General features: G+C 53.0%; 2 protein-coding genes and 3 non-coding genes across 5 annotated transcripts; all 5 read right to left on the bottom strand.

The window, feature by feature from the left end:
* Positions 1–532: 532 nt before the first annotated feature.
* On the bottom strand, positions 533–2,981 carry LOC139251693 (large ribosomal subunit protein uL16-like). Its single transcript, XM_070873264.1, has 2 exons — positions 2,791–2,981; positions 533–737 (listed from the first exon to the last, which is right to left on the bottom strand). The coding sequence occupies exons 1-2, from the start codon at positions 2,938–2,940 to the stop codon at positions 582–584; spliced, it is 306 nt and encodes a 101-aa protein (XP_070729365.1). The 5' UTR covers positions 2,941–2,981; the 3' UTR covers positions 533–581.
* Positions 2,283–2,418, bottom strand: LOC139251707 (small nucleolar RNA SNORA70). Its single transcript, XR_011591401.1, has one exon. It is a non-coding gene; the product is annotated as a small nucleolar RNA SNORA70 (small nucleolar RNA).
* An 11,118-nt stretch (positions 2,982–14,099) lies between the features above and the next one.
* On the bottom strand, positions 14,100–27,785 carry LOC139251689 (large ribosomal subunit protein uL16). Its single transcript, XM_070873257.1, has 6 exons — positions 27,677–27,785; positions 25,357–25,415; positions 24,299–24,406; positions 21,367–21,505; positions 16,358–16,520; positions 14,100–14,304 (listed from the first exon to the last, which is right to left on the bottom strand). The coding sequence occupies exons 1-6, from the start codon at positions 27,697–27,699 to the stop codon at positions 14,149–14,151; spliced, it is 648 nt and encodes a 215-aa protein (XP_070729358.1). The 5' UTR covers positions 27,700–27,785; the 3' UTR covers positions 14,100–14,148.
* LOC139251700 (small nucleolar RNA SNORA70) lies at positions 15,850–15,985 on the bottom strand. The gene has a single exon (XR_011591395.1). It is a non-coding gene; the product is annotated as a small nucleolar RNA SNORA70 (small nucleolar RNA).
* LOC139251702 (small nucleolar RNA SNORA70) lies at positions 21,119–21,253 on the bottom strand. Its single transcript, XR_011591397.1, has one exon. It is a non-coding gene; the product is annotated as a small nucleolar RNA SNORA70 (small nucleolar RNA).
* Positions 27,786–27,986: the final 201 nt, after the last annotated feature.

Raw genomic sequence — 27,986 nt, 5'->3', positions numbered from 1 at the left:
TCTCGTCGCCGAGAGCGTGCAGAAACCAAGCGCAGGCAGCGGAAGGAGCGTGCGGCAAACCAGTCCCACCCTCCCCTTCCCTCAACCACTGTCTGTCCCACCCTGTGACAGGGACTGTGGTTCCTGTATTGGGCTGTTCAGCCACCCAAGAACTCGCTTTTAGATTGGAAGCAAGTCTTCCTCGATTCCGAGGGACTGCCTATGATGATGATGGCTGAGGGAGCGCCACACCAGCGGAGGGGAGGTTCTGAGGGAGCGCCACGCCAGCGGAGGGGAGGGACCGAGGGAGCGCCGCGCTGTCGGAGGGGCGGGACCGAGGGAGCGCCGCGCCGTCGGAGGGGCGGGACCGAGGGAGCGCCGTGCCGTCGGAGGGGCGGGACCGAGGGAGCGCCGCGCTGTCGGAGGGGCGGGACCGAGGGAGCGCCGCCCTCCATGGGACGAAATGAACAGCACGGATTGGAGGGACTGTAAAACTTCCGGTTGAGTGACCAGGAGCCGCTCAGGACAGCGCAGGAATTCAGAAGACGGAATACACTGTCTATAGTTTTTTTTAATTTTTAAACGCTTTGAGGAAGCCACATTTACACGGCGTGGAGAGCACGCCAGATGTTAAGAGGACCTCTCCTGGGGATGTACTTGACCCCACAGCCGTCAGGAACCAGGCGTTTCTCAGCCACCATGTCATCAAAGTCCGCCATGTTGAACTTGGTGAATCCCCATTTCTTCGATATGTGAATCTGAGGGGAGAGGGGGGAGGTAGAGAGGTCAGCAGAGGCCACACACACACCGACACCACATCGCACTCCCTCTTGATGTGAACCAACAATGTATCCCCCACCCCCCCCCCAACCCCAAGTGATATTCCACTGTGGAGTGCAGCACACACACAACCACTAAGTGCCACACAGTAATCAGGAGCAGGAACCCACCCCCCAGCCACTCGCACCCCACCCGGCGCGCGACATTAAAACGACACGGGCGGCCAGAGATGGAAAGCTGGGATGCTGAGCATTGAACAACACTATCGCAATGCTCAGAAGAAGGGACCCATAAGAACATAAGAAATAGGAGCAGGAGTCGGCCATTCGAGCCTGCTCCGCCATTTAATACGATCATGGCTGATCCAATCATGGACTCAGCTCCACTTCCCTGCCCGCCCCCTTATCGGTTAAGAAACTGTCTATCTCTGTCTTAAATATATTCAATGTCCCGGCTTCCACAGCTCTCTGAGGCAGCGAATTCCAGATTTACAACCGAAAAGAAATTCCTCCTCATCTCAGTTTTAAATGGGCGGTCCCTTATTCTAAGACCATGCCCCCTAGTTCTAGTCTCCCCCATCAGTGGAAACATCCTCTCTGCATCCACCTTGTCGAGCCCCCTCATAATCTTATACATTTCGATAAGATCACACCTCATTCTTCTGAACTCCAATGAGTAGAGGCCCAACCCACTCAACCTTTCCTCATTAAGTCAACCCCCTCATCTCCGGAATCAACCGAGTGAACCTTCTCTGAACTGCCTCCAAAGTATATCCTTTCGTAAAAATGGAAACCAAAACTGCACGCAGTACTCCAGGTGTGGCCTCACCAATACCCTGTATAACTGGAGCAAGACTTCCCTGCTTTTATACTCCATCCCCTTTGCAATAAAGGCCAAGATTCCATTGGCCTTCCTGATCACTTGCTGTACCTGCATACTAACCTTTTGTGTTTCATGTACAAGTAACCCCCAGGTCCCGCTGTACTGCGGCACTCTGCAATCTTTCTCCATTTAAATAATAACTTGCTCTTTGATTTTTCTTTCTGCCAATGTGCATGACCTCACACTTTCCAACATTATACCCCATCTGCAAAATTTTTGCCCACTCACTTAGCCTGTCTGTGTCCTTTTGCAGATTTGTTGTGTCCTCCTCACACATTTAAGATGGAGGAGGAGGAATTTCTTCTCTTGAGGGTCGTGACTCTTTGGAACTCTCTGCACCAGAGAGCTGTGGGGGGCTGGGTCATTGAATATATTTACGGTGGAGATAGACAGATCTTTGAGCGATAAGGGAGTGAAGGGTTATGGGGAGCGGGCAAGGGAAGTGGAGCTGAGTCCATGATCGGATCAGCCGCGATCTTATTGAATGGCGGACGGAGCAGGCTCAAGGGGCCTCCTCCTGCTCCTTTTTCTTACGTACAGGAGACAGCAGATGCACACAGCCGCGTCGAGGTGGACAAACTCGACAATTCCACCCCAAAAGCGCGCACGCCTCACAGCTCAAGCTGGTGGCCGCGGTTTACACATGTCTCAGAGGTCCCTTAGAGCGCTCTGTATGGAGAGACAAAGCACATACACAACCAGAGAGTGTTACTGTATGCAGCCATTGCACACCGGCATTCGACAAGACAAAAAGCCGGTCAGCTTAATTGACTGCAAGGCCCCCCCCCCCCCCAACCACCCAACCCTGGGCAGGCCAGGAACCGACGGCAGGTACAACGCCCGAAATCCAAATCCCCGGGGACAGAATCCGCTCCAGCTTTTGGGGCTTCCCGGATTTCAGCCAAGAAAACCGGCGGTCCGGAATCCGGAATCCTCGCCGGGTTTTAAGCCGGGCGAGGCCCGAAATCAAGAGTTTGGTCGGCGTCCGGACTTGAGACTCGACTTTTCTCGCCTGCAATCTGGAATCCTTGACCGAGTCGGCGGCAGATTGCGCCTCGCAAAAACGTCCGGTTTACGGAGGTCTGGATGCACATATGACCCTTTCAGTACAGGATACCCCCCCCACTCCCCAAACCGTCGCCGAGTTACCTTCTGGCGCCCAGGGAACTTGAACTTGGCCCTGCGGAGAGCCTCGATCACATGCTCCTTGTTTTGGGTCTTGGTGCGCACGGACATGATGACCTGGCCAATGTTGACTCGGGCCACGGTGCCCTGGGGCTTACCAAAGGCCCCACGCATTCCAGTCTGGAGCCTGCAGAGAGAGGGAGAGAGAGAGAGAGAGAGATCAGTGTCGTAAGAAACAGGAGCAGGAGTCGGCCATTCGGCCCCTCGAGCCTGCTCCATTATTCAATAAGATCATGGTTGATCCGATCATGGACTCAGCTCCACTTCCCTGCCCGATCCCCATAACCCTTCACTCCCTTATCGCTCAAAAATCTGTCCATCTCCACCGTAAATATATTCAATGACCCAGCCTCCACAGCTCTCTGGGGCAGAGAATTCCGATTCACCACCCTCAGAAGAAATTCCTCATCTCCGTTTTAAATGGACGACCCCTTATTCTGAGACTATACCCCCCCCCCCCAGTTCTAGATTCCCCCCACGAGGGGGAAACATCCTCTCTGCATATACCCTGTCGAGCCCCCTCAGTATCTTATACGTTTCAATAAGATCGCCTCTCATTCTTCTGAATTCCAATGAGTAGAGGCCCAACCTGCTCAACCTTTCCTCATAAGTCAACCCCCTCATCCCTGGAATCAACCGAGTGAACCTTCTCTGAACTGCCTCCAGTGCAAGTGTGTATCGTCATAAATACGGAGACCAAAACTGCACGCAGTACTCCAGGTGTGGCCTCACCAGCGCCCTGTACAGTTGTAGCAGGACTTCTCTGCTTTTATACTCCTCCCCCCGGCAATAAAGGTTAACAATTAATTTGCCTTCCTGATTATTTATATCGGCACACACACATTCACCGACAGAACTCACAGCTAAGATAACGGGATCGAGGTGGCAGACGGAATACTTGCCTTTATTAGCCGAGTACAAGAGCAGTAGGGGTTATGCTTGAGCTGTATAAAACTAGTTAGGCCACAGCCGGCGGAGAGCTGCGCTTGGTGGAGATTTTGTTCCAGACCCTGATGAGGTCCCTGTAAAAGACAGGCAGCTCCCGGAGGGTGGTCCTGACAACCCCCAAGTTCACAAACAGTAGCTGCGTGTCGCAGTTGAGGCCGTGCTGCTGGCGGAAGAAATACGTCGCCAGAGCACACCACCTAGGAGGGGGCTCGACGTAAAGGTATCTCTGCAGGGTCTGAAGACGGAAAGTCGCGAGCTGGGTGCTGACGCACACCAACGACTGACCGCCCTCCTCAAGCGGGAGACTCAAGACCGCGGCAGAGACCCAGTGCTTCCTGTTGTTCCAGAAGAAGTCCACCAGCTTCTTCTGTATCTTGGCGACAAACGCAGGGGGAGGGGTCAAAGTGACCAGCCGATACCACAACATTGCGGCCACCAGCTGGTATATGACTAGCGCTCGACCCCTGTAGGACAGCACTCGGAGCAGTCCTGTCCAGCGCCCTAGGCGAGCGGCGACCTTGGCCTCCAGCTCCTGCCAGTTCACCGGCCAGGCTTCCTCGTTGGGGCTAAGGTAGACTCCCAGATAGAGGAGATGGGTCGTGCTCCAGGCAAAAGGCCTGAGCTTCTCCGGCAGGGAGTCCACCCGCCATTGACCCACCAGCAGTCCGGAACATTTCTCCCAGTTGATCCTGGCGGAGGACGCGGCCGAGTAAATCTCCTGGCACTCACGCATCCTCCGCAGGTCAGCGGGATCCTCTACCGCGAGGAGCACATCATCGGCGTAAGCTGAGAGGACGACCTCCACGCCCGGCCCTTGCAGAGCCAGTCCCGTCAACCTCGTCCGCAGGAGGCGCAGGAAAGGCTCCACGCAAATGGCATATAACTGGCCGGACATGGGGCATCCCTGGCGCACCCCTCTCCTAAAGCGAAGGGGCGCCGTCAAGGACCCGTTAACCTTAATCAGACACTCCGCGACGGCGTACAAAAGTCGGATCCGGGCGACGAAATGCGTCCCGAACCCGAAAGCGCGCAGAGTTCCGAGCAGATAGTCGTGATCCACCCTGTCGAACGCCTTCTCTTGGTCGAGAGATAGGAAGGCGACCGACAGACCAGCCTCCTGGGAATGATGGATGAGGTCCCGGACCAGATGGACGTTGTCGTGGATTGTCCAGCCCGGGACCGTGTAGGACTGGTCGGGGTGGATCATGTGGTCCAGCACGGCACCAAGGCGAGCAGACATCGCCCTGGCGAAGATTTTGTAGTCCGTGCTGAGGAGGGAGACCGGGCGCCAGTTCTTAAGAAGGCGGAGATCGCCCTTCTTAGGCAGCAGGACGATGACTGCCCTGCGCTCCTTGTGCATGAATCCCAAAAAGTTAGTTTGCAGGTGCAGCAGGTAATCGGGAAGGCGAATGGAATGTTGGCCTTCATTGCGAGAGGGATGGAGTACAAAAGCAGGGAGGTCCTGCTGCAACTGTATAGGGTATTGGTGAGGCCGCACCTGGAGTACTGCGTGCAGTTTTGGTCACCTTACTTAAGGAAGGATATACTGGCTTTGGAGGGGGTACAGAGACGATTCACTAGGCTGATTCCGGGGATGAGGGGGTTACCTTATGATGATAGATTGAGTAGACTGGGTCTTTACTCGTTGGAATTCAGAAGGATGAGGGGTGATCTTATAGAAACATTGAAAATAATGAAAGGGGATAGACAAGATTGAGGCAGAGAGGTTGTTTCCGCTGGTCGGGGAGACTAGAACTAGGGGGCACAGCCTCAAAATACGGGGGAGCCAATTTAAAACCGAGTTGAGAAGGAATTTCTTCTCCCAGAGGGTTGTGAATCTGTGGAATTCTCTGCCCAAGGAAGCAGTTGAGGCTAGCTCATTGAATGTATTCAAGTCACAGATAGATAGATTTTTAACCAATAAGGGAATTAAGGGTTACAGGGAGCGGGCGGGTAAGTGGAGCTGAGTCCACGGCTAGATCAGCCATGATCTTGTTGAATGGCGGAGCAGGCTCGAGGGGCTAGATGGCCTACTCCTGTTCCTAATTCTTATGTTCTTATGTTCGTATATAGCACCTTCAATGTAGTAAAACGTCCCAAGATGCTTCACAGGAGTCATTATCAAACAAAATTTGATACCGAGCTGCACGAGAGGAAATTAATCAGAGAAAATCATAGAAATTTATGGCACAGAAAGAGGCCATTCAGCCCATCGTGTCCGCGTGGCCGACAAACAGCTAGTCAGTCTAATCCCACTTTCCATCTCTTGGTCCATAGACCTGTAGCTCTTAAAAACATAAGAAATAGGAGCAGGGGTCGGCCATTCGGCCCCTCGAGCCTGCTCCACCATTCAATACAATCATGGCTGATCTGATCATGGACTCAGCTCCACTTCCCCGCCCGCTCCCCATAACCCTCGACTCCCTTATCGCTCAAAAATCAGTCTATCTCCACCTTAAATATATTCAGTGACCCAGCCTCCACAGCTCTCTGGGGCAGAGAATTCCACAGATTCACCAGAAGAAATTCCTCCTCATCTCAGTTTTAAATGGGCGGCCCCTTGTTCTAAGACCATATCCCCTAGTTCTAGTCTCCCCCATCAGTGGAAACATCCTCTCTGCATCCACCTTGTCGAGCCCCCCTCATAATCTTATACGTTTCGATAAGATCATCTCTCATCCTTCTGAATTCCAATGAGTAGAGGCCTAACCTGGTCTGCCTTTCCTCGTAAGTCAACCCCCTCATCTCCGGAATCAACCGAGTGAACCTTCTCTGAACTGCCTCCAAAGCAAGTATATCCTTTCGTAAATATGGAAACCAAAACTGTACACCCCACGGAACAGCTCTCTCTTTCGCGAGTATTGGAGCCAGTGCCCCATGAATTGTAACCCACTTCTCCCACACCAACCTCTGAGCCAGGTAGTGATCTCCCTGATTCTTTTGACCCTATGCCAATTTGCTTGTGCCTCAGGTAATAATGCAGAGATCATTATCTTTCTGGTTCAGCTTTTCAATTTAGTCCCTAGCTGCTCCAACTCTCTCAGCAGAACCTCCTTCTTAGTCCTACCTGTGTCATTGGTCCCTACATGTACCACGACAACTGGCTCCTCCCCCTCACATTCCACGTTCTTCTCCAGCCCGGAGGAGATGTCCTTTACCCTGGCACCGGGTAAGCTTACCCCCCCCCCCCCCGCCCCCCACCACCCCGCCCGCCCCACACACACTTGCATGGCTTTTTAAAATAAACATCAATGATTTAGATGAAGGAATTGAGTGTAATATCTCCAAGTGTTCAGATGACATTAAACTGGGTGGCAGTGTGAGCTGTGAGGAGGAGGCTAAGAGGCGGCAGGGTGACTTGGACAGGTTAGGTGAGTGGGCAAACGCATGGCAGATGCAGTATAATGTGAATAAATGTGAGGTTATCCACTTTGGTGGCAAAAGCAGGAAGACAGAATATTATCTGAATGGTGACAGATTAGGAAAAGGGGAGGTGCAGCGAGACCTGGGTGTCATGGTACATCAGTCATTGAAGGTTGGCATGCAGGTACAGCAGGCGGTGAAGAAGGCAAATGGCATGTTGGCCTTCATAGCGAGAGGATTTGTGTATAGGAGCAGGGCGGTCTTACTGCAGTTGTACAGGGCCTTGGTGAGGCCACACCTTGAATATTGTGTTCAGTTTTGGTCTCCTAATCTGAGGAAGGACATTCTTGCTATTGAGGGAGTGCAGCGAAGGTTCACCAGACTGATTCCCGGGATGGCAGGACTGACATATGAGGAGAGACTGGATCAACTGGGCTTGTATCCACTGGAGTTTAGAAGAATGAGAGGGGATCTCATAGAAACATACAAAATTCTGACGGGATTGGACAGGTTAGATGCAGGAAGAATGTTCCTGATGTTGGGGAAGTCCAGAACCAGGGGTCACAGTCTAAGGATAAGGGGTAAGCCACTTAGGACCGAGATGAGGAGAAACTTCTTCGCTCAGAGAGTGGTTAACCTGTGGAATTCTCTACCGCAGAGAGTTGTTGAGGCCAGTTCGTTAGATATATTCAAAAGGGAGTTAGATGTGGCCCTTACGGCTAAAGGGATCAAGGGGTATGGAGAGAAAGCAGGAATGGGGTACTGAGGTTGAATGATCAGCCATGATCTTATTGAATGGCCGAATGGCCTGCTCCTGCACCTAATTTCTATGTTTCTGTACCACAGTGCCTTGGTCAGTCTGCCTGTCCACCCCGCAGTCTGCACACTTGTCCACAAGGGTTGCAAGAACCTCAAATCTATTGGACAAGTGCGGGGACTGAGGCTAGTGCAATACAAGCTCCTGGATCCCCTTACCTGCTTCACTCGTAGTCACACCCTCCTGTCCCTGGACCACGTGTCAATTCGAAAGTATTTAATCTAGAGGCTGTGGCTGCCTCCTGTATCAAAAGGTCCCGGTAACTTTCTCCCTCCCCTTAACTCGGAGCCAAAGTTTGTCGAGCCGTAGACACTTACACGCAGATGTAGTCGCCCTGGACCAAAACGACCAGAAGCTCCCACATATTGCAGCAGCAACACATCTCCTGTTCTCCCATTATTTAATTAAATTCATTCGTTTAGTGTTAATCAAAGTATTTACCCTACATAGTTTATTAAATTAGTTAAATGAATTGTTCATTTTTAGAATTTTGTTCTACGCTCTATTTTAACGTAACACAAAACCTTAGCCCACAATCACTACCAATCATTTAGCTGCTTTTCCTGTGATGTCCCACAGCAGAGTTCTCCTCACCCCGGAGCTGTGCGATCTCCTGGGAGAGGCAAAAAAACCAGATTAAAAACCCAGGCCCATTGGGGGAAAAAAATCTGGGGAAATTCCTCTCCGACCCAACCAGGCGATCAAAACTCGTCCAGGAGATGGCACTGGCCGTATGCTGTGGTCTGCTCTGGCCTTTATCCCCGCTCTCGAGCCTTGATCGGTTCCCGCTCAGGTACACCGCCGCTCTGCGGAAAAAGGTAAGAAAAACAAGGGAGATCAACACCTCCCGCCCCCACCTCCCCGAACTCTCCCACTTGCCAAACCGAGGGCTAGACTTTCCCCTTTGCTGGCTATTGCCCCCAAAACACTCACATTTTCCCACCTTGTATTCCCACCGTGCCAAATCTTTGCCCACTCACTGAGCCCGTCTATATCCCGTTTGTGTCTTCACAATTTGCTTCCCCACTCATCTTTGTATCGTCAGCAAACTTGGCTACGTTACACTCGGTCCCTTCATCCAGGTCATTAATATAGATTGTAAATAGTTGAGGCCCCAGCACCGATCCCTGCGGCACCCCACTAGTTACTGATTGCCAACCGCAAAATGACCCATTTATCCCGACTCTCTGTTATCTGTTAGTCAGCCAATCCTCTATCCATGCTAATATATTACCCCCAACTCCGTGACCTTTTATCTTGTGCAGTAACCTTTTATGTGGCACCTTATCGAATACCTTCTGGAAATCCAAATACACCACATCCACTGGTTCCCCCTTATCTATCCTGCTCGATACATCCTTAAAAAACTCCAGCAAATTCGTCAAACATAATTTCCCTTTCATAAAACCATGCTGACTCTGCTTGATTGAATTATAAGAACATAAGAACTAGGAACAGGAGTAGGCCATCTAGCCCCTCGAGCCTGCTCCGCCATTCAACGGCTGGTCTGGCCGTGGACTCAGCTCCACTTACCCGCCCGCTCCCCGTAACCCTTAATTCCCTTATTGGTTAAAAATCTATCTATCTGTGATTTGAATACATTCAATGAGCTAGCCTCAACCGCTTCCCTTGGGCAGAGAATTCCACAGATTCACAACCCTCTGGGAGAAGAAATTATTTTCCAAATGTCCTGCTACTGCTTCCTTAATAATTAACTCCGGCATTTTCCCAACCACAGACGTTAGGCTAACCGGTCTATAGTTTCCTGCTTTTTGTCTGCCTCATTTGAATACTGTGGGGGTGGGTAGCGAGTTCCACATTCTCACCAACTCTCTGCATATAATGTTATTTTTAACCAAGTTGGTTATTATTTAAATTAGCAAAAAATATTTCAGATTCGTTGGATTTCTGAAACGTTCGCTGACACTACTTAAACTCAAAGAAAAGGCTCCAAAAAAAAAAAGTTTGACCATTTTGTCTAAGGGCGACGCTGGCAGTTACACCCCGCCTGGAATAACTGTGTTCAGTTCTGGGCCCCCCCCCACCCCGCACCTCAGGAGGGAAGTATCGGCCTGGGAGGGGTGGCAGCCCAGATTCACCAGAACGATACCCGGTGACTAAAAGGTGTTAAATCCCGCGCACAGGTAGCCGTAGACGAGGCTTGTCTTTCCTCAAGTATAGGAGACGCTGCCATTTTACCGGACCCCCGTGGCCCCGGGGCGAGCCGTACCTGGGTTCAAGTGTTCCTGCAGTCTCTCATCCGCCTTATCCCAATTCGACGAGTGTTCTCGCAGAAGCTCGATGAACTCGTCCAGCTCGAGGAAAATGCCCTTTATAATCGCCTCACTGCGGCAGGGATGCCACGCTCGCTCCCCACAGCCTAAGCCATTGCCGAGCAGGCAGCTTCTCCTGATCGTCTCCGCGGCAGTGAAGCTTAATGGCCCCAGGGCGCCCCGCCCTGTAATGCGCGCAAATTGAATTCCTGTAGATGCCCCAAGCTTAACCCATTGTCTGCCGGCGAGTGGAGCCCTCGCTTTGCCTGCATTTCGATAGCGCCTTTCACGGCCTCGGGACCTCCCAGTGCGCTCCACAGCCAAAGCAGTACTTTTTAATTTTGAAGCGTGCTCACTGTTGTAATGTGGGACACGTGCCATCAATTTGCGCACAGCAAGCTCCCACAGTCCGCACCGTGACACAGATCATCTGTTGGTTGAGGAATAAATATTGGCCCCAGGACACCGGGGAGAACTCCCCCCCACACCCCCTGCTCTTTTCCCAATAGTGGCCGTGGGACCTTTCACGTCCCGTCCCCGATTCAAGTCCAGCACGTGAAATAATATTTAACAGGGTCGGACTTTGCCAGGAACATGCAACTCCATCTCGGGAAGGATGCGAAGGCCTGAGAGATTGGCACAGAAAAGATTTACCAGAATGGTTCCAGGGACGAGGGACTTCAGTGACGTAGAGAGACTGGAGAAGCTGGGGTTGTTCTCCTTCGAGCAGAGAAGGTTAAGAGATTTGAGTGTAAAATATTTGATTATAAAGACTTGGATTTATAAAACGTCTTTCACCACCACCGGACGTCTCAAAGCGCTTTACGGCCAATGGCGTACTTTTGGAGTGTAGTCACTGTTGTAATGTGGGAAACGCGGCAGCCAATTTGCGCACAGCAAGCTCCCACACACAGCAATGTGATAACAACCAGGTTATGTTCACAATAATGTAACTGAGTACTGTAGACATGAGTATGTGTGACCTTAGCTCCTTTAATCTAACTCCAGAGTGTTGGTACAGCATGGGAGGCCTGCTTATATACAGTGCTCCCAAGGGATGCTGGGATCCCTTGGGACTCCCAACAGGTACGCCCTCTGGTGTCAGTAGGATACTGGTTACATAGGGTTACATGCATAACAGACCAGATCATGTGTTTTTTTGTTATTCTGATTGAGGGAAAAAATATTGGCCCAGGTCACCAGGGGTAACTCTGCTGCTCTTCTTCGAAATAGTGTCCATGGGATCTTTTACATCTCTGGTTACAGGTGTGGTGCCAGAGGACTGGAGGACCGCTAATAATGTACATTTGTTGAAAAAGGGAGAAAGGGATCGACCGAGTAATTGTGGGCCAGTCAGCCGAGCCTCGGTGGTGGAAAAAATCCTGAGGGACAGGATAAATCTTCATTTGGAAAGACATGGATGAATCAGGGACAGTCAGCGTGGATTTGTTGGGGGAAGGTCGTGTCTAACTCACTTGATTGAATTTTGAGAGGAGGTAACCAGGAGGGTCAATGAGGGCAGTGTGTACGATGTAGTGTACATGGATTTTAGCAAAGCTTTTGAGAAGGTCCCACATGGCAGACTGGTCACGAAAGTAAAAGCCCCTGGGATCCAGGGCAAAGTGGCAAGTTGGATCCAAAATGGGCTCAAAGGCAGGAAGCAAAGGGTAATGGTTGATGGGTGTTTTTGTGACTGGAAGGATATTTCCAGTGGGGTTCCACAGGGCTCAGTGCTGGGTCCCTTGCTTTTTGTGGAACATTATCAATGACTTGGACTTGAATGTTGGGGGTATGATTAAGAGGTTTGCCGATGACACTAAGATCGGCCGTGTGGTTGATAATGAAGAAGAAAGCTGTGGACTGCAGGAAGATATCGATGAACTGGTCAGGTGGGCAGAACAGTGGCAAATGGAGTTCGATCCGGAGACGTGTGAGGTAATGCATTTAGGGAGGGCTAACAAGGCGAGGGAATACACATTAAATGGTACTACACTGAAAAGTGGAGAGAAACAAAGGGACCTTGGAGTGCAGGTCCACAGATCCCTGAAGGTAGCAGGCCAGGTAGATAAGGTGGTTAAGGCGGCATACGGAATACTTGCCTTTATTGGCCGAGGCATGGAATACAAGAGCAGGGAGGTTATGTTTGAACTGTATACAACACTGGTTAGGCCGCAGCTGGAGCACTGCGTGCAATTCTGGTCACGTGACAGGAAGGATGTGATCGCACTGGAGGGTGTAAACGAGATTTACCAGGATGTTGCCTGGACTGGAGAATTCGGGGTATGAGGAAAGATTGGAGAGGCTGGGGTTGTTTTCCTTGGAACAGAGGAGGCTGAGGGGAGACCTGATTGAGGTGTACAAAATGATGAGGGGCCTGGATAGTGGATAGGACGGACCTGTTTCCCTTGGCAGAGGGGTCAACAACCAGGGGGCAGAGATTGAAAGTAATTGGGGGGAGGTTTAGAGGGGATTTGAGGGGAAATGTCTTCACCCAGAGGGTGGTGGGGGTCTGGGGCGGAACTCACGGCCTGAAAGGGCGGTAGAGGCAGAAACCCTCACATTTGGATGTGCAGCTTGAAGTGCCGTAACCCACAGGGCTACGGATCGAGAGCTGGAAAGTGGGATTAGGCCGGGATGGCTCTTGGTCGGCCGGCGCGGGACACGATGGGCCGAAATGGCATCCTTCCGTGCTGTAACTTTATGATTCCATGACTAATGTCTCCTTATGTGGTTCGGTGTCAAATTTTGCTTGATAATGGCTCCTGTGAGTGTCTCCAGGGAAAGGCACTGAAGACGATGGAGATAGAAAGAGATTTAGGCTTTCTAGTGCTCACATCCTTAAAGGTACAGGAGCAGTGCTATGCAATGATAGCACAAGCAAATATAGTGTTGGGGTATATGCATAGGACAACTGAGTATAAGACGAGGCGTACTGTTTTGTCCTTGTACAAACCTCAAATCAGGCCACACTTGGAATACTAGGTCCAGTTTTGGCCACCTCACATGGTGGGTGATATTGAGGCTCTGGAAAGGATGAAGATGAGGGCCACAAGACTAATTCCAAGTCGAAAGCTTCTCAGTTATCAAGATAGGCTAAAAGAGTTCAGACTCTATACATGAGATCAGTAATTAAATAGGTTATCCCCAGCATCGAAGCACTGACCACACTTGATCAGCTCCACTGGGCAGGGCCACATTGTCCGCATGCCCCCGACACGAGACTCCCAAAGCAAGCGCTCTACTCAGAACTCCTTCACGGCAAGCGAGCCAAAGGTGGGCAGAGGAAACGTTACAAGGGACCACCCTCAAAGCCTCCCTGATAAAGTGCAACATCCCCACCGACACCTGGGAGTCCCTGGGCCCAAAGACCAGTCCGCCCTAAGTGGAGGAAGTGCATCCGGGAGGGGCGCTGAGCACCTCGAGTCTCGTCGCCGAGAGCGTGCAGAAACCAAGCGCAGGCAGCGGAAGGAGCGTGCGGCAAACCAGTCCCACCCTCCCCTTCCCTCAACCACTGTCTGTCCCACCTGTGACAGGGACTGTGGTTCCCGTATTGGGCTGTTCAGCCACCCAAGAACTCGCTTTTAGATTGGAAGCAAGTCTTCCTCGATTCCGAGGGACTGCCTATGATGATGATGGCTGAGGGAGCGCCGCACCAGCGGAGGGGCGGGACCGAGGGAGCGGCGCGCTGTCGGAGGGGCGGGACCGAGGGAGGGGCGGGACCGAGGGAGCGCCGCGCTGTCGGAGGGGCGGGACCGAGGGAGCGCCGCCCTCAATGGGACGAAATGAACAGCACGGATTGGAGGGACTGTAAAACTTCCGGTTGAGTGACCAGGAGCCGCTCAGGACACCGCAGGAATTCAGAAGACGGAATACACTGTCTATAGTTTTTTTTAATTTTTAAACGCTTTGAGGAAGCCACATTTACACGGCGTGGAGAGCACGCCAGATGTTAAGAGGACCTCTCCTGGGGATGTACTTGACCCCACAGCCGTCAGGAACCAGGCGTTTCTCAGCCACCATGTCATCAAAGTCCGCCATGTTGAACTTGGTGAATCCCCATTTCTTCGATATGTGAATCTGAGGGGAGAGGGGGGAGGTAGAGAGGTCAGCAGAGGCCACACACACACCGACACCACATCGCACTCCCTCCTGATGTGAACCAACAATGTATCCCCCACCCCCACCCCCCACCCCAAGTGATATTCCACTGTGGAGTGCAGCACACACACAACCACTAAGTGCCACACAGTAATCAGGAGCAGGAACCCACCCCCCAGCCACTCGCACCCCACCCGGCGCGCGACATTAAAACGACACGGGCGGCCAGAGATGGAAAGCTGGGATGCTGAGCATTGAACAACACTATCGCAATGCTCAGAAGAAGGGACCCATAAGAACATAAGAAATAGGAGCAGGAGTCGGCCATTCGAGCCTGCTCCGCCATTTAATACGATCATGGCTGATCCAATCATGGACTCAGCTCCACTTCCCTGCCCGCCCCCTTATCGGTTAAGAAACTGTCTATCTCTGTCTTAAATATATTCAATGTCCCGGCTTCCACAGCTCTCTGAGGCAGCGAATTCCAGATTTACAACCGAAAAGAAATTCCTCCTCATCTCAGTTTTAAATGGGCGGTCCCTTATTCTAAGACCATGCCCCCTAGTTCTAGTCTCCCCCATCAGTGGGAACATCCTCTCTGCATCCACCTTGTCGAGCCCCCTCATAATCTTATACATTTCGATAAGATCACACCTCATTCTTCTGAACTCCAATGAGTAGAGGCCCAACCCACTCAACCTTTCCTCATTAAGTCAACCCCCTCATCTCCGGAATCAACCGAGTGAACCTTCTCTGAACTGCCTCCAAAGTATATCCTTTCGTAAAAATGGAAACCAAAACTGCACGCAGTACTCCAGGTGTGGCCTCACCAATACCCTGTATAACTGGAGCAAGACTTCCCTGCTTTTATACTCCATCCCCTTTGCAATAAAGGCCAAGATTCCATTGGCCTTCCTGATCACTTGCTGTACCTGCATACTAACCTTTTGTGTTTCATGTACAAGTAACCCCCAGGTCCCGCTGTACTGCGGCACTCTGCAATCTTTCTCCATTTAAATAATAACTTGCTCTTTGATTTTTCTTTCTGCCAATGTGCATGACCTCACACTTTCCAACATTATACCCCATCTGCCAAATTTTTGCCCACTCACTTAGCCTGTCTGTGTCCTTTTGCAGATTTGTTGTGTCCTCCTCACACATTTAAGATGGAGGAGGAGGAATTTCTTCTCTTGAGGGTCGTGACTCTTTGGAACTCTCTGCCCCAGAGAGCTGTGGGGGCTGGGTCATTGAATATATTTACGGTGGAGATAGACAGATCTTTGAGCGATAAGGGAGTGAAGGGTTATGGGGAGCGGGCAAGGGAAGTGGAGCTGAGTCCATGATCGGATCAGCCGCGATCTTATTGAATGGCGGACGGAGCAGGCTCGAGGGGCCTCCTCCTGCTCCTTTTTCTTACGTACAGGAGACAGCAGATGCACACAGCCGCATCGAGGTGGACAAACTCGACAATTCCACCCCAAAAGCGCGCACGCCTCACAGCTCAAGCTGGTGGCCGCGGTTTACACATGTCTCAGAGGTCCCTTAGAGCGCTCTGTATGGAGAGACAAAGCACATACACAACCAGAGAGTGTTACTGTATGCAGCCATTGCACACCGGCATTCGACAAGACAAAAAGCCGGTCGGCTTAATTGACTGCAAGGCCCCCCCCCCCCCAACCACCCAACCCTGGGCAGGCCAGGAACCGACGGCAGGTACAACGCCCGAAATCCAAATCCCCGGGGACAGAGTCCGCTCCAGCTTTCGGGGCTTCCCGGATTTCAGCCAAGAAAACCGGCGGTCCGGAATCCGGAATCCTCGCCGGGTTTTAAGCCGGGCGAGGCCCGAAATCAAGAGTTTGGTCGGCGTCCGGACTTGAGACTCGACTTTTCTCGCCTGAAATCTGGAATCCTTGACCGAGTCGGCGGCAGATTGCGCCTCGCAAAAACGTCCGGTTTACGGAGGTCTGGATGCACATATGACCCTTTCAGTACAGGATACCCCCCCCCACTCCCCAAACCGTCGGCGAGTTACCTTCTGGCGCCCAGGGAACTTGAACTTGGCCCTGCGGAGAGCCTCGATCACATGCTCCTTGTTTTGGGTCTTGGTGCGCACGGACATGATGACCTGGCCAATGTTGACTCGGGCCACGGTGCCCTGGGGCTTACCAAAGGCCCCACGCATTCCAGTCTGGAGCCTGCAGAGAGAGGGAGAGAGAGAGAGAGAGAGATCAGTGTCGTAAGAAACAGGAGCAGGAGTCGGCCATTCGGCCCCTCGAGCCTGCTCCGTTATTCAATAAGATCATGGTTGATCCGATCATGGACTCAGCTCCACTTCCCTGCCCGATCCCCATAACCCTTCACTCCCTTATCGCTCAAAAATCTGTCCATCTCCACCGTAAATATATTCAATGACCCAGCCTCCACAGCTCTCTGGGGCAGAGAATTCCACAGATTCACCACCCTCAGAAGAAATTCCTCATCTCCGTTTTAAATGGACGACCCCTTATTCTGAGACTATACCCCCCCCCCCCCAGTTCTCGATTCCTCCCACGAGGGGGAAACATCCTCTCTGCATCTACCCTGTCGAGCCCCCTCAGTATCTTATACGTTTCGATAAGATCACCTCTCATTCTTCTGAATTCCAATGAGTAGAGGCCCAACCTGCTCAACCTTTCCTCATAAGTCAACCCCCTCATCCCCGGAATCAACCGAGTGAACCTTCTCTGAACTGCCTCCAGTGCAAGTGTGTATCGTCATAAATACGGAGACCAAAACTGCACGCAGTACTCCAGGTGTGGCCTCACCAGCGCCCTGTACAGTTGTAGCAGGACTTCTCTGCTTTTATACTCCTCCTCCCTGGCAATAAAGGTTAACAATTAATTTGCCTTCCTGATTATTTATATCGGCACACACACATTCACCGACAGAACTCACAGTAAGATAACGGGATCGAGGTGGCAGACGGAATACTTGCCTTTATTAGCCGAGTACAAGAGCAGTAGGGGTTATGCTTGAACTGTATAAAACTAGTTAGGCCACAGCTGGAGTACTGCGTGCAGTTCTGGTCACATTTCAGAAAAGATGTGATCGCACTGGAGAGAGTACCGAGATTTAACAGGACGTTGCCGGGACTGGAGAATTTTAGCGATGAGGAAAGATTGGATAGGCTGGGGTTGTTTTCTTTGGAACAGAGGAGGCGGAGGGGAGACTTTGTTGAGGTGTATAAAATGATGAAGGGCCTGGATAGAGTGGATAGGACGGACCTGTTTCCCTTAACAGAGGGGTCAACAACCAGGGGGGGGGGGGGTTTAGATTTAAAGTAATTGGTAGAAGGTTTACAGGGGAAATGTCTTCACCCAGAGGGTGGTGGGGGTCTGGGGTGGAACTCACGGCCTGAAAGGGCGGTAGAGGCAGAAACCCTCACCACATTTGGATGTGCAGCTTGAAGTGCCGTAACCTACAGGGCTACGGACCCAGAGCGGGAAAAGTGGGATGAGGCCGGGTAGCTCTTGGTCGGCCGGCGCGGACACGATGGGCCGAAATGGCCTCCTTCCGCGCTGTAAACTTCTATGATTATGGAGACATGCTCACCTCGACTCGAGCTAATGAAATAGAATATCCTACACCCGCTTTCCACGCATCGATGAGGAACTACCCACCAAACAACTTGTATTTATATAGCGCCTTTAACGTAGTAAAAGGTCCCAAGGCGCTTCACAGCAATGATATAAGACTCAACAGATACATTTGACACCGAGCCATATAAGAAATTAGCGCCGATGACCAAAAGCTTGGTCAAAGAGGTAGGTGACAGGATCACTCCAAGTCAGCATGGATTTATGAAAGGGAAATCATGCTTGACAAATCTTCTGGAATTTTTTGAGGATGTAACTAGTAGAGTGGACAAGGGAGAACCAGTGGATGTGGTTTATTTGGACTTTCAAAAGGCTTTTGACAAGGTCCCACACAAGAGATTGGTGTGCAAAATCAAAGCACATGGTATTGGGGGTAATGTACTGACGTGGATAGAGAACTGGTTGGCAGACAGGAAGCAGAGAGTCGGGATAAACGGGTCCTTTTCAGAATGGCAGGCAGTGACTAGTGGGGTGCCACAGGGCTCAGTGCTGGGGCCCCAGCTATTTACAATATACATTAATGATTTAGACAAAGGAATTGAGTGTAATATCTCCAAGTTTGCAGATGACACTAAGCTGGGTGGCGGTGTGAGCTGTGAGGAGGACGCTAAGAGGCTGCAGGGTGACTTGGACAGGTTAGGTGAGTGGGCAAATGCATGGCAGATGCAGTATAATGTGGATAAATATAAGGTTATCCACTTTGGGGGCAAAAACAGGAAGGCAGAATATTATCTGAATGCTGACAGATTAGTAAAAGGGGAGGTGCAACGAGACCTGGGTGTCATGGTACATCAGTCATTGAAAGTTGGCATGCAGGTACAGCAGGCGGTTAAGAAAGCAAATGGCATGTTGGCCTTCATAGCGTGAGGATTTGAGTATAGGAGCAGGGAGTTCTTACTGCAGTTGAACAGGGCCTTGGTGAGGCCTCACCTGGAATATTGTGTTCAGTTTTGGTCTCCTAATCTGAGGAAGGACATTCTTGCTATTGAGGGAGTGCAGCAAAGGTTCACCAGACTGATTCCCGGGATGGCAGGACTGACATAAGAAAGAAAGACTGGATCGACTGGGCTTATATTCACTGGAACTTAGAAGAATGAGACGGGATCTCATAGAAGTATATAAAATTCTGACTGGATTGGACAGGTTAGATGCAGGAAGAATGTTCCCGATGTTGGGGAAGTCCAGAACCAGGGGTCACAGTCGAAGGATAAGGGGTAAGCCATTGAGGACTGAGATGAGGAGAAACTTCTCACCCAGAGAATTGTGAACCTGTGGAATTCCCTACCACAGAAAGTTGTTGAGGCCAGTTCATTAGATATATTCAAAAGGGAGTTAGATGTGGCCCTTATGGCTAAAGGGATCAAGGGGTATAGAGAGAAAGCAGGAATGGGGCACGGAAGTTGCATGATCAGCCATGATCATATTGAATGGTGGTGCAGGCTCGAAGGGCCGAATGGCCTACTCCTGCACCTATTTTCTATGTTTTAAGGAGTGTCTCAATGGAAAGAGAGGTGGAGAGGTTTAGGGAGGGAATTCCGAGCTTGGGGCCCAGCCACCAATGGTGGAGCGATTATAATCAGGGATGCTCAGGAGGGCAGAATTTGAGGAGTGCAGACATCTCTGGGGAGTTGCGGGGCTGGAGATTCATCATCATCATAGGCAGTCCCTCGGAATTGGGGGTGGGTGGGGGGGGGGCATGCTCTTGGGATGTGGGGTGGGCTGTTTGGGGCTGGGATTGAGAGACTTCTTCACTCGGGGAGTAGTTGGCCTGTGGGGTTCCCTGCCGCGGAGAGTTGTTGAGGCCAGTTCATTGGATGTGTTCGTTGCGGCTGGGGGTGTCAGGGGGTGTGGGGGAGATGTGCTGGTGTGGGTGATCAGCCATGATTTTGTTGAATGGCGGTGCAGGCTCGAAGGGCCGAATGCCCTACTCCTGCACCTATTTTCTGTTTCCACTCTAAAATTGAGTTCTCGGGTGGCTGAACATTCCAATACGGGGAACCACAGTCCCTGTCACAGGTGGGACAGACAGTGGTTGAGGGAAGGGGAGGGTGGGACTGGTTTGCCGCACGCTCCTTCCGCTGCCTGCGCTTGGTTTCTGCACGCTCTCGGCGACGAGACTCGAGGTGCTCAGCACCCTCCCGGATGCACTTCCTCCACTTAAGGCGGACTGGTCTTTGGCCCAGGGACTCCCAGGTGTCGGTGGGGGATGTTGCACTTTATCAGGGAGGCTTTGAGGGTGGTCCCTTGTAACGTTTCCTCTGCCCACCTTTGAGTCGTTTGCCGTGAAGGAGTTCCGAGTAGAGCGCTCGCTTTGGGAGTCTCGTGTCGGGGGACATGCGGACAATGTGGCCCTGCCCAGCGGAGCTGGTCGAGTGTGGTCAGTGCTTCGATGCTGGGGATGTTGGGCCTGGTCGAGGGCGCTAACGTTAGTGCGTCTGTCCTCCCAGGGGATTTGCAGGATCTTGCGGAGACAGCGCTGGTGATATATCTCCAGCGACTTGAGGTGTCTACTGTACATGGTCCATGTCTCTGAGCCATACAGGAGGGCGGGTATCACTACAGCCCTGTAGACCATGAGCTTGGTACAGAGATAGGCATGGGGGGGGGGGCAAGGGCCACAGAGGGATTTCTAAACGAGAATGAGAAGTTTGAAATCGTGGCATTCCTCAACCGAGAGCCAATGTAGGTCGGCGAGCATGAGGGGGGGGTTGATGGGTGAGCGGGACTAGTTTCGATCGCCTGGATGGGTCGGAGAGGAATTTTCCCAATTTATTCTCTCTAAATTGTCCTGGGTTGTTACTCTGGTTTTTGCCTCTCTCAGGAGATCACATGGCTCCGGTTGGGGTGGAGTTAAAATGTTTCAGTGTGAGGGGTGTCGCAGTTGTGGTGAGGCGGACTGGTTGGGCTGGGTGCTCTTTGCCTTTCCGCCATTGTTCATGGGTTTATATGTAACCTTCAGGGCTGCTGACTGAGGGTCGTGCGGCTCTTTGTCGGCCGGCGCGGACACGATGGGCCGGAATGGCTTCCTCCTGCGCTGTAAATTTCAGCGTTTCTCCTGTGACTCTGTGCGACTTAGGACTCCGGGGGGGGGGGGGGGGGGGGGGACAGCCGGGTTTTGGATGATCGAGTGTACGTTTTTACCAGACACACACACAAGCACTTGTCTCAGAGGTCCCTTAGCGTGTTTTGTACTGAGCTACAAAGCACATACACAACCAGAGAGTTGCTGTACGCAGACATTGCACACCGGCATTTGACCAAGACAAAACGCCGGTCGGCTTAATTGACTGCAAGGCCCCCCCCCCCAGCAGAGCAACCAGTCAAAACACAGCCAGGAATCGGGAGGGGTTTGGCTCTCCACACCCCGGCGAGCCAGGATGAACCCCCTTCACCGGTCGGTCCTCACCTATCAGCACCAGCACACGACAACATCTTGTTGATCCGGATGACGTGGAAGGGATGCAGACGCATACGGATGTGGAACCCATCCTTGCCACATGTCTTCACCATGTACTTGTTGGCGCAGATTCGGGCTGCCTCCAGAGCTGGGGGAGGGAAAGGGGAACAGGCATTAAACACCCAACATCGGCAGCCCAGACCGAAAGCACTCCCTCCCCTCCCCCCTGCTCCGCACGAGGTTCGAGAGACAAAACACAATCGGTCTTCTGCGCCCCTTGTCAGCTGATGCTCCAGTGCAATCCCTCAATCTCAAGGCCACCGCACCATCGCCTCAAGCCCTGGCTCAGCTTTCCAAAAGCTTTCTTCAATCTTTTGAAACTGCCCTTTTGTTACCTCTAGACCTGACTATTCCAACGCACTCCTGGCCGGCCTCCCACGTTCGACCGTACGTACACTAGAGGTGATCCAAAACTCGGCTGCCCCCATGTCCTAACTCGCACCGAGTCCCGCTCACCCATCACCCCCTGTGCTCGCTGCCCCCATGTCCTAACTCGCACCGAGTCCCGCTCACCCATCACCCCCTGTGCTCGCTGCCCCCGTGTCCGAACTCGCACCGAGTCCCGCTCACCCCACTGCCCCGTGTCCTAACTCGCACCGAGTCCCGCTCACCCCTTGTGCTCGCTGCCCCCGTGTCCTAACTCGCACCGAGTCCCGCTCCCCCACTGTGCTCGCTGCCCCGTGTCCTAGCTCGCACCGAGTCCCGCTCACCCATCACCCCCCTGTGCTCACTGCCCCGTGTCCTAACTCGCACCGAGTCCCGCTCACCCATCACCCCCTGTGCTCACTGCCCCGTGTCCTAACTCGCACCGAGTCCCGCTCACCCATCACCCCCTGTGCTCACTGCCCCCATGTCCTAACTCGCACCAAGTCCCACTCACCCATCACCCCCTGTGCTCGCTGCCCCCATGTCCTAACTCGCACTGAGTCCCGCTCACCCATCACCCCCTGTGCTCACTGCCCCCGTGTCCTAACTCGCACCAAGTCCCACTCACCCATCACCCCCTGTGCTCGCTGCCCCCGTGTCCGAACTCGCACCAAGTCCCACTCACCCATCACCCCCTGTGCTCGCTGCCCCCGTGTCCGAACTCGCACCGAGTCCCGCTCACCCCACTGCCCCGTGTCCTAACTCGCACCGAGTCCTGCTCACCCATCACCCCTTGTGCTCGCTGCCCCCGTGTCCTAACTCGCACCGAGTCCCGCTCACCCATCACCCCCCTGTGCTCGCCGACCTCCATCGTCTCCCGGTTAAGCAACACCTCGATTTCAGGGACCAGTGTGACACAGAGGTTGCGAACAGTCTTGGTTCACCCTCAGATTGATGCTCGGGAGAGGGATGGAGTCAGGGGTTAGGGAACACAGCTTGTGGCGGGGACCAAAGACAATGGCTTCGGTCTTCCCAGTATTTAATTGGGAGAAAATTTCTGCTCATCCTGTACTGGATGTGGGACAAGCAGTCTGACAATTTAGAGACCGAGGAGGGATCGAGAGAAGTGGTGGAGAGGGAGCACTGGGTGTCAGCGTACATGTGGAAACTGTCCTCGTGTTTTCAGATGTCGCCGCCAAGGGGCAGCATATAGATGAGAAATAGGAGGGGGCCAAGGACAGATCCTGGGGGGTCACCAGAGGTAACGATGCGGGAGTGGGAAGAGATGCCGTTGCGGGTGATTCTCTGGCCACGATTAGATGGATAAGAATGGAACCAGGCGAGTGCAGTCCCACCCAGCTGGACGGTGGAGGAGAGGTGTTGGGAGGAGGATGGAATGGTCAACCGTGTCAAAGGCTGCAGACAGGTCCAGGAGGGATAGTTTACATAAGAAATAGGAGCAGGAGTCGGCCATTCGGCCCCTCGAGCCTGCTCCGCCATTCAATAAGATCATGGCCGATCCGATCATGGACTCAGCTCCACTTCCCTGCCCGCCCCCTTATCCCCTTATCGGTTAAGAAACTGTCTATCTCTGTCTTAAATTTATTCAATGTCCCGGCCTCCACAGCTCTCTGAGGCAGCGAATACAACAGATTTACAACCCTCAGAAGAAATTTCTCCTCATCTCAGTTTTAAATGGGCGGCCCCTTATTCTAAGACCATGCCCCCTAGTTCTAGTCTCCCCCATCAGTGGGAACATCCACCTTGTTGAGCCCCCTCATAATCTGATACGTTTCGATAAGATCACCTCTCATTCTTCTGAATTCCCAACCTCCTCAACCTTTCCTCATAAGTCAACCCCCTCATTCCCGGAATCAACCGAGTGAACCTTCTCTGAACTGCCTCCAAAGCAAGTGTATCCTTTTGTAAATATGGAAACCAAAACTGCACGCAGTACTCCAGGTGTGGCCTCACCAATACCCTGTATAACTGCAGCAAGACTTCCCTGCTTTTATATTCCATCCCCTTTGCAATAAAGGCCAAGATACCATTGGCCTTCCTGATCACTTGCTGTACCTGCAGACTTTCCTTTCGTGTTTCATGCACAAGTACCCCCAGGTCCCGCTGTGCTGCGGCTCTTTGCAATCTTTCTCCCATTTAAATAATAACTTGCTCTTTTGAGTTTTTCTTCTGCCAAAGTGGATAACCTCACACTTTCCAACATTATACTCCATCTGCCAAATTTTCACCCACTCACTTAGCCTGTCTGTGTCCTTTTGCGGGGAAGTGGAGCTGAGTCCACGGCCAGATCAGCCACGATCTTGTTGAATGGCGGAGCAGGCTCGAGGGGCTAGATGGCCTACTCCTGTTCCTAATTCTTATGTTTGCAGATTTCTTGTGTCCTCCTTCACACATTGCTTTTGGTCACGGTCACAAAGGCAGCCACCATTTTACTGACCCCGGCATGCATTGACCCCCCCCCCCCCCCCCCCCAGAACACTTCCACCCAACTCACCTTCGGAGGAAAGCTGCTCATATTCATCGGACACCATGTGGCCACATAACGGAAACTCGTCCACCTTGGCCTTCTTGCGGCCCAGGTCGAAAATCCGGATCTTGGGATCTGAAGGCAGGAAAGGAGGCAACAAGTGAATTGCCGCGGCCTAAGACACCCGCCTTCGAACACCGCGCAGGTTTCCGGGAGATCACAGCTCCAGCGATGCTTACTGCGGGAGCCAGCAAGCTGCCCCCACCCCAGCGTTTATCCGCCGACAGCGGAATCACCCAAGCCATGTTCTCTGACAGGCCCACAATGAGGTGCACCAAAGATCGGCGGTTTAAACCCAACCAGGCGCTAACCTGCACCCGCCAAGCCGTGAATCTCTCACCCGCGGCGACCCCATTTAAAATGCACGCGCATGTGACGGGATACGGGAACTGCGCCGAACAAAATCCCGTCTTCCCTCATTTTACGCAAAGCGCACCACAGAATCCTAAAAATTTTACAGCGCGGAAGGAAGCCATCCCGGCCCATCGTGTCCGTGTGGCGCCGGCCAACCCAAGAGCCATCCCGGCCTAATCCCACTTTCCTGCTCTGAATCCGTAGCCCTGTGGGTTACGGCGCTTCGAGCGCACGTCCAAATGTGGTGAGGGTTTCTGCCTCTACCGCCCTTTCAGGCCGCGAGTTCCCCCCCAGACCCCCGCCACCCTCTGGGTGAAGACATTTCCCCTCGAAACCTCCCCCCAATTACTTTCAATCTCTGCCCCCTGGTTGTTGACCCCTCCACCATGGGAAACAGGTCCGTCCTATCCACTCTATCTAGGCCCCCTCAGACCTCAATAAGGTCTCCCCTCAGCCTCCTCTGTTCCAAAGAAAACAACCCCAGGCTATCCAATTTTTCAGTGTTAAAACTCTCCAGTCCGGGCAACATCCTGGTAAATCTCCTCTGCACCCTCTCCAAGTGCGATCACATCTTTCCTGTAACACAAGCAACCTGGGTAGTTTTATAGCAGGCCCACGAGTGTACACACGAGTGAAAATCACAAGCTGAAGCGAGAAGGCAGGATACTAACCAGGAACGCCCCGACAGAAGCGAGACTTGGGATACGGCTTGTTCTTGCAGTATCTGTAACTAAAAGACGAGGGTTAGACCATCGCCCGAAACCAGGCGAATCTCACAGTAACCCGCTCCTCCAGATTGGAGATCCTGTCCCAGCCACAACAGAGTAAAGCTCCCTCTACACTGTCCCATCAAACACTCCCAGGGCAGGTACAGCACAGGTCACACACCCACAGTGACTGAGGTTGGGATGCCCAGAACCTGGATGTGTCGGTGTTTTTGTTGACTGAAATTTCTATCACTCGATAGAAGAAAGATCGGAGCTAAAGCCCAAGAGGAGGCCCATTCAGCCCCTCGAGCCTGTTACATTAGGGACAGGAGGAAGGCGTTCAGCCCCTCGAGCCTGTTACATTAGGAACAGGAGGAGGCCGCTCAGCCCCTCGAGCCTGTTACATTAGGGACAGGAGGAGGCCGTTCAGCCCCTCGAGCCTGTTACATTAGGGACAGGAGGAGGCCGTTCAGCCCCTCGAGCCTGTTACATTAGGGACAGGAGGAGGCCGTTCAGCCCCTCGAGCCTGTTACATTAGGAACAGGAGGCCATTCAGCCCCTCGAGCCGGTTACATTAGGAACAGGAGGAGGCCCATTCAGCCCCTCGAGCTGGTTACATTAGGGACAGGAGGAGGCCGTTCAGCCCCTCGAGCCTGTTACATAAGGAACTGGAGAAGGCCCATTCAGCCTCTTGACGAGGGTGGTTGAAGGGGCTGGGAGATGAAGAGCTGAGGACGATTAGTGCAGAGCTTGCCTAACTTGAGTTATTGTGTGGCTCTGTCGAGATCCACTGGCTGACAGCGTCCCCCGGGATGAACATTTTAACCCCAGTTTTGGGGAACCTGTACAGACTATAACACACGGACACAGTGCTCCACACATCTGTGTGGGTTGTCGTTATTGGCACGCCGCGAGACAAACTTACCGATCAGCATAACAAATCTCCCCCCCACCCCGCCGAGCTTTAAAGGCTCATCGGAGTAGAATATTGTAAAGATGCAACCAATAAAACAAAACACAGCGATTAACAGATTATATCCGTCATCAGACAATCCCATAAACATCTCCCCCTTTCTCCCCGGAGATGCCTCACGGACCCCGGCACTAGCGGGATCATTAACCCCCGAACCCTCTCCGGGGTCCCAGTACAGGGTCGGTTCTGCAGTCCACCGCTGCACCCTCTCCCTCCTTCAATTGTGCCAAAAGGTTATGGAACTGAAACATTAATTCTTTCCACAGACGTGGCCTGACCTGCCGAGTGGGTCCAGCATCTTCTGTGTGTTTTAAAAAATTAATTAAAAAGACGGGGAAGCTATTTGACCACGCGGTGCGTCACAGACACTCCATGCACAAAAAAAACACCCGGGGGGGGGGGTATTCAACTGCAGGAGTCATGACACCAGCAGTCTCTTCCACCCCAGGGTCCTGAGCTCCCGTCCCGAGCCCCTCTCCCCTCAAACCAGGGTCCCGAGCCTGCCCCCTTAAACCAGGGTCCCGAGCCTGCCCCCTTAAACCAGGGTCCCGAGCCCTCCTATCCCAAACCAGGGTCCCGAGCCCCTCTCCGTGCAAACCAGGGTCATGAGTCTGCCCCCTCAAACCAGGGTCCCGAGCCCCCCATCCCAAACCAGGGTCCCGAGCCTGCCCCCTTAAACCAGGGTCCCGAGCCCCTCTCCCCTCAAACCAGGATCCCGAGCCCCCCCATCCCAAACCAGGGTCCCGAGCCCCCCATCCCAAACCAGGGTCCCGAGCCCCTCTCCTCTCAAACCAGGGTCTCGAGCCCCCCCCATCCCAAACCAGGGTCATGAGTCTGCCCCCTCAAACCAGGGACATAGAAATTAGGTGCAGGAGTCGGCCATTCGAGCCTGCTCCACCATTCAATAAGATCATGGCTGACCATTCCCTCAGTACCCCTTTCCTGCTTTCTCTCCATACCCCTTGACCCCTTTAACCGTAAGGGCCACATCTAACTCCCTCTGGAATATATCTAACGAACTGGCCCCAACAACTCTCTGCGGCAGAGACCCCCCTCTCCCCACAAACCAGGGTCCCGAGCCCCCCCATTCCAAACCAGGGTCCCGAGCCCCTCTCCCCACAAACCAGGGCCCGAGACACCCCCCCCCCCCCCCACAGACTGTGACTCAGCCTCCCGTCCATTACACACACACACAAGCAGCCCGCCACGTGGCCTGTCGCTAGGAAAGGCCGAGGCTGTGCGCGCTGGGAGTAGGCCGCGACGGTAAAATGACGGCGGGGGCTCAGTGCCCGGGGCCCTCCCCTCACTCACCAGCGGGCGGGTCGGCGGCCCATCGCGTGTCGGTGTCTGTGGCCTCTCTCTCTGTGGGTGCGGGTCCTGCGCGCTGTCACTGTGGAGACAATGGGAGGGGAGAGTGAGTCACTGTGGGCCGGGGTGGTGTGTGTGTGTGTGTGTGGACCAGGCCCCGGGCTGTGTGTGGACCAGGCCCCGGGCTCTCTCCCTCACTGTGGGCCCCGGGCTGTGTGTGGACCCGGCCCCGGGCTGTGTGTGGACCAGGCCCCGGGCTCTCTCCCTCACTGTGGGCCCCGGGCTGTGTGTGGACCCGGCCCCGGGCTGTGTG

This window comes from Pristiophorus japonicus, unplaced genomic scaffold (genome assembly GCF_044704955.1).
Source record: "Pristiophorus japonicus isolate sPriJap1 unplaced genomic scaffold, sPriJap1.hap1 HAP1_SCAFFOLD_432, whole genome shotgun sequence".
Classification (NCBI taxonomy): domain Eukaryota; kingdom Metazoa; phylum Chordata; class Chondrichthyes; family Pristiophoridae; genus Pristiophorus; species Pristiophorus japonicus.
The sequence above is the reverse complement of the archived record's forward strand: the minus strand, read 5'-3'. Positions and strand labels throughout refer to the sequence as shown.

Excerpts from the sequence above, each read along its gene's own strand:
- LOC139251689 (XM_070873257.1), bottom strand. The coding sequence starts at position 27,699 with ATGGGCCGCCGACCCGCCCGCTG. Across the intron at positions 25,416-27,676 it reads GGCCGCCGACCCGCCCGCTG|TTACAGATACTGCAAGAACA; the intron begins GTGAGTGAGGGG and ends CTCGTCTTTTAG. Across the intron at positions 21,506-24,298 it reads TGAGCAGCTTTCCTCCGAAG|CTCTGGAGGCAGCCCGAATC; the intron begins GTGAGTTGGGTG and ends TCCCTCCCCCAG.
- LOC139251693 (XM_070873264.1), bottom strand. The coding sequence starts at position 2,940 with ATGCGTGGGGCCTTTGGTAAGCCCCAGGGCACCGTGGCCCGAGTCAAC. Across the intron at positions 738-2,790 it reads AGTTCCCTGGGCGCCAGAAG|ATTCACATATCGAAGAAATG; the intron begins GTAACTCGGCGA and ends CTCTCCCCTCAG.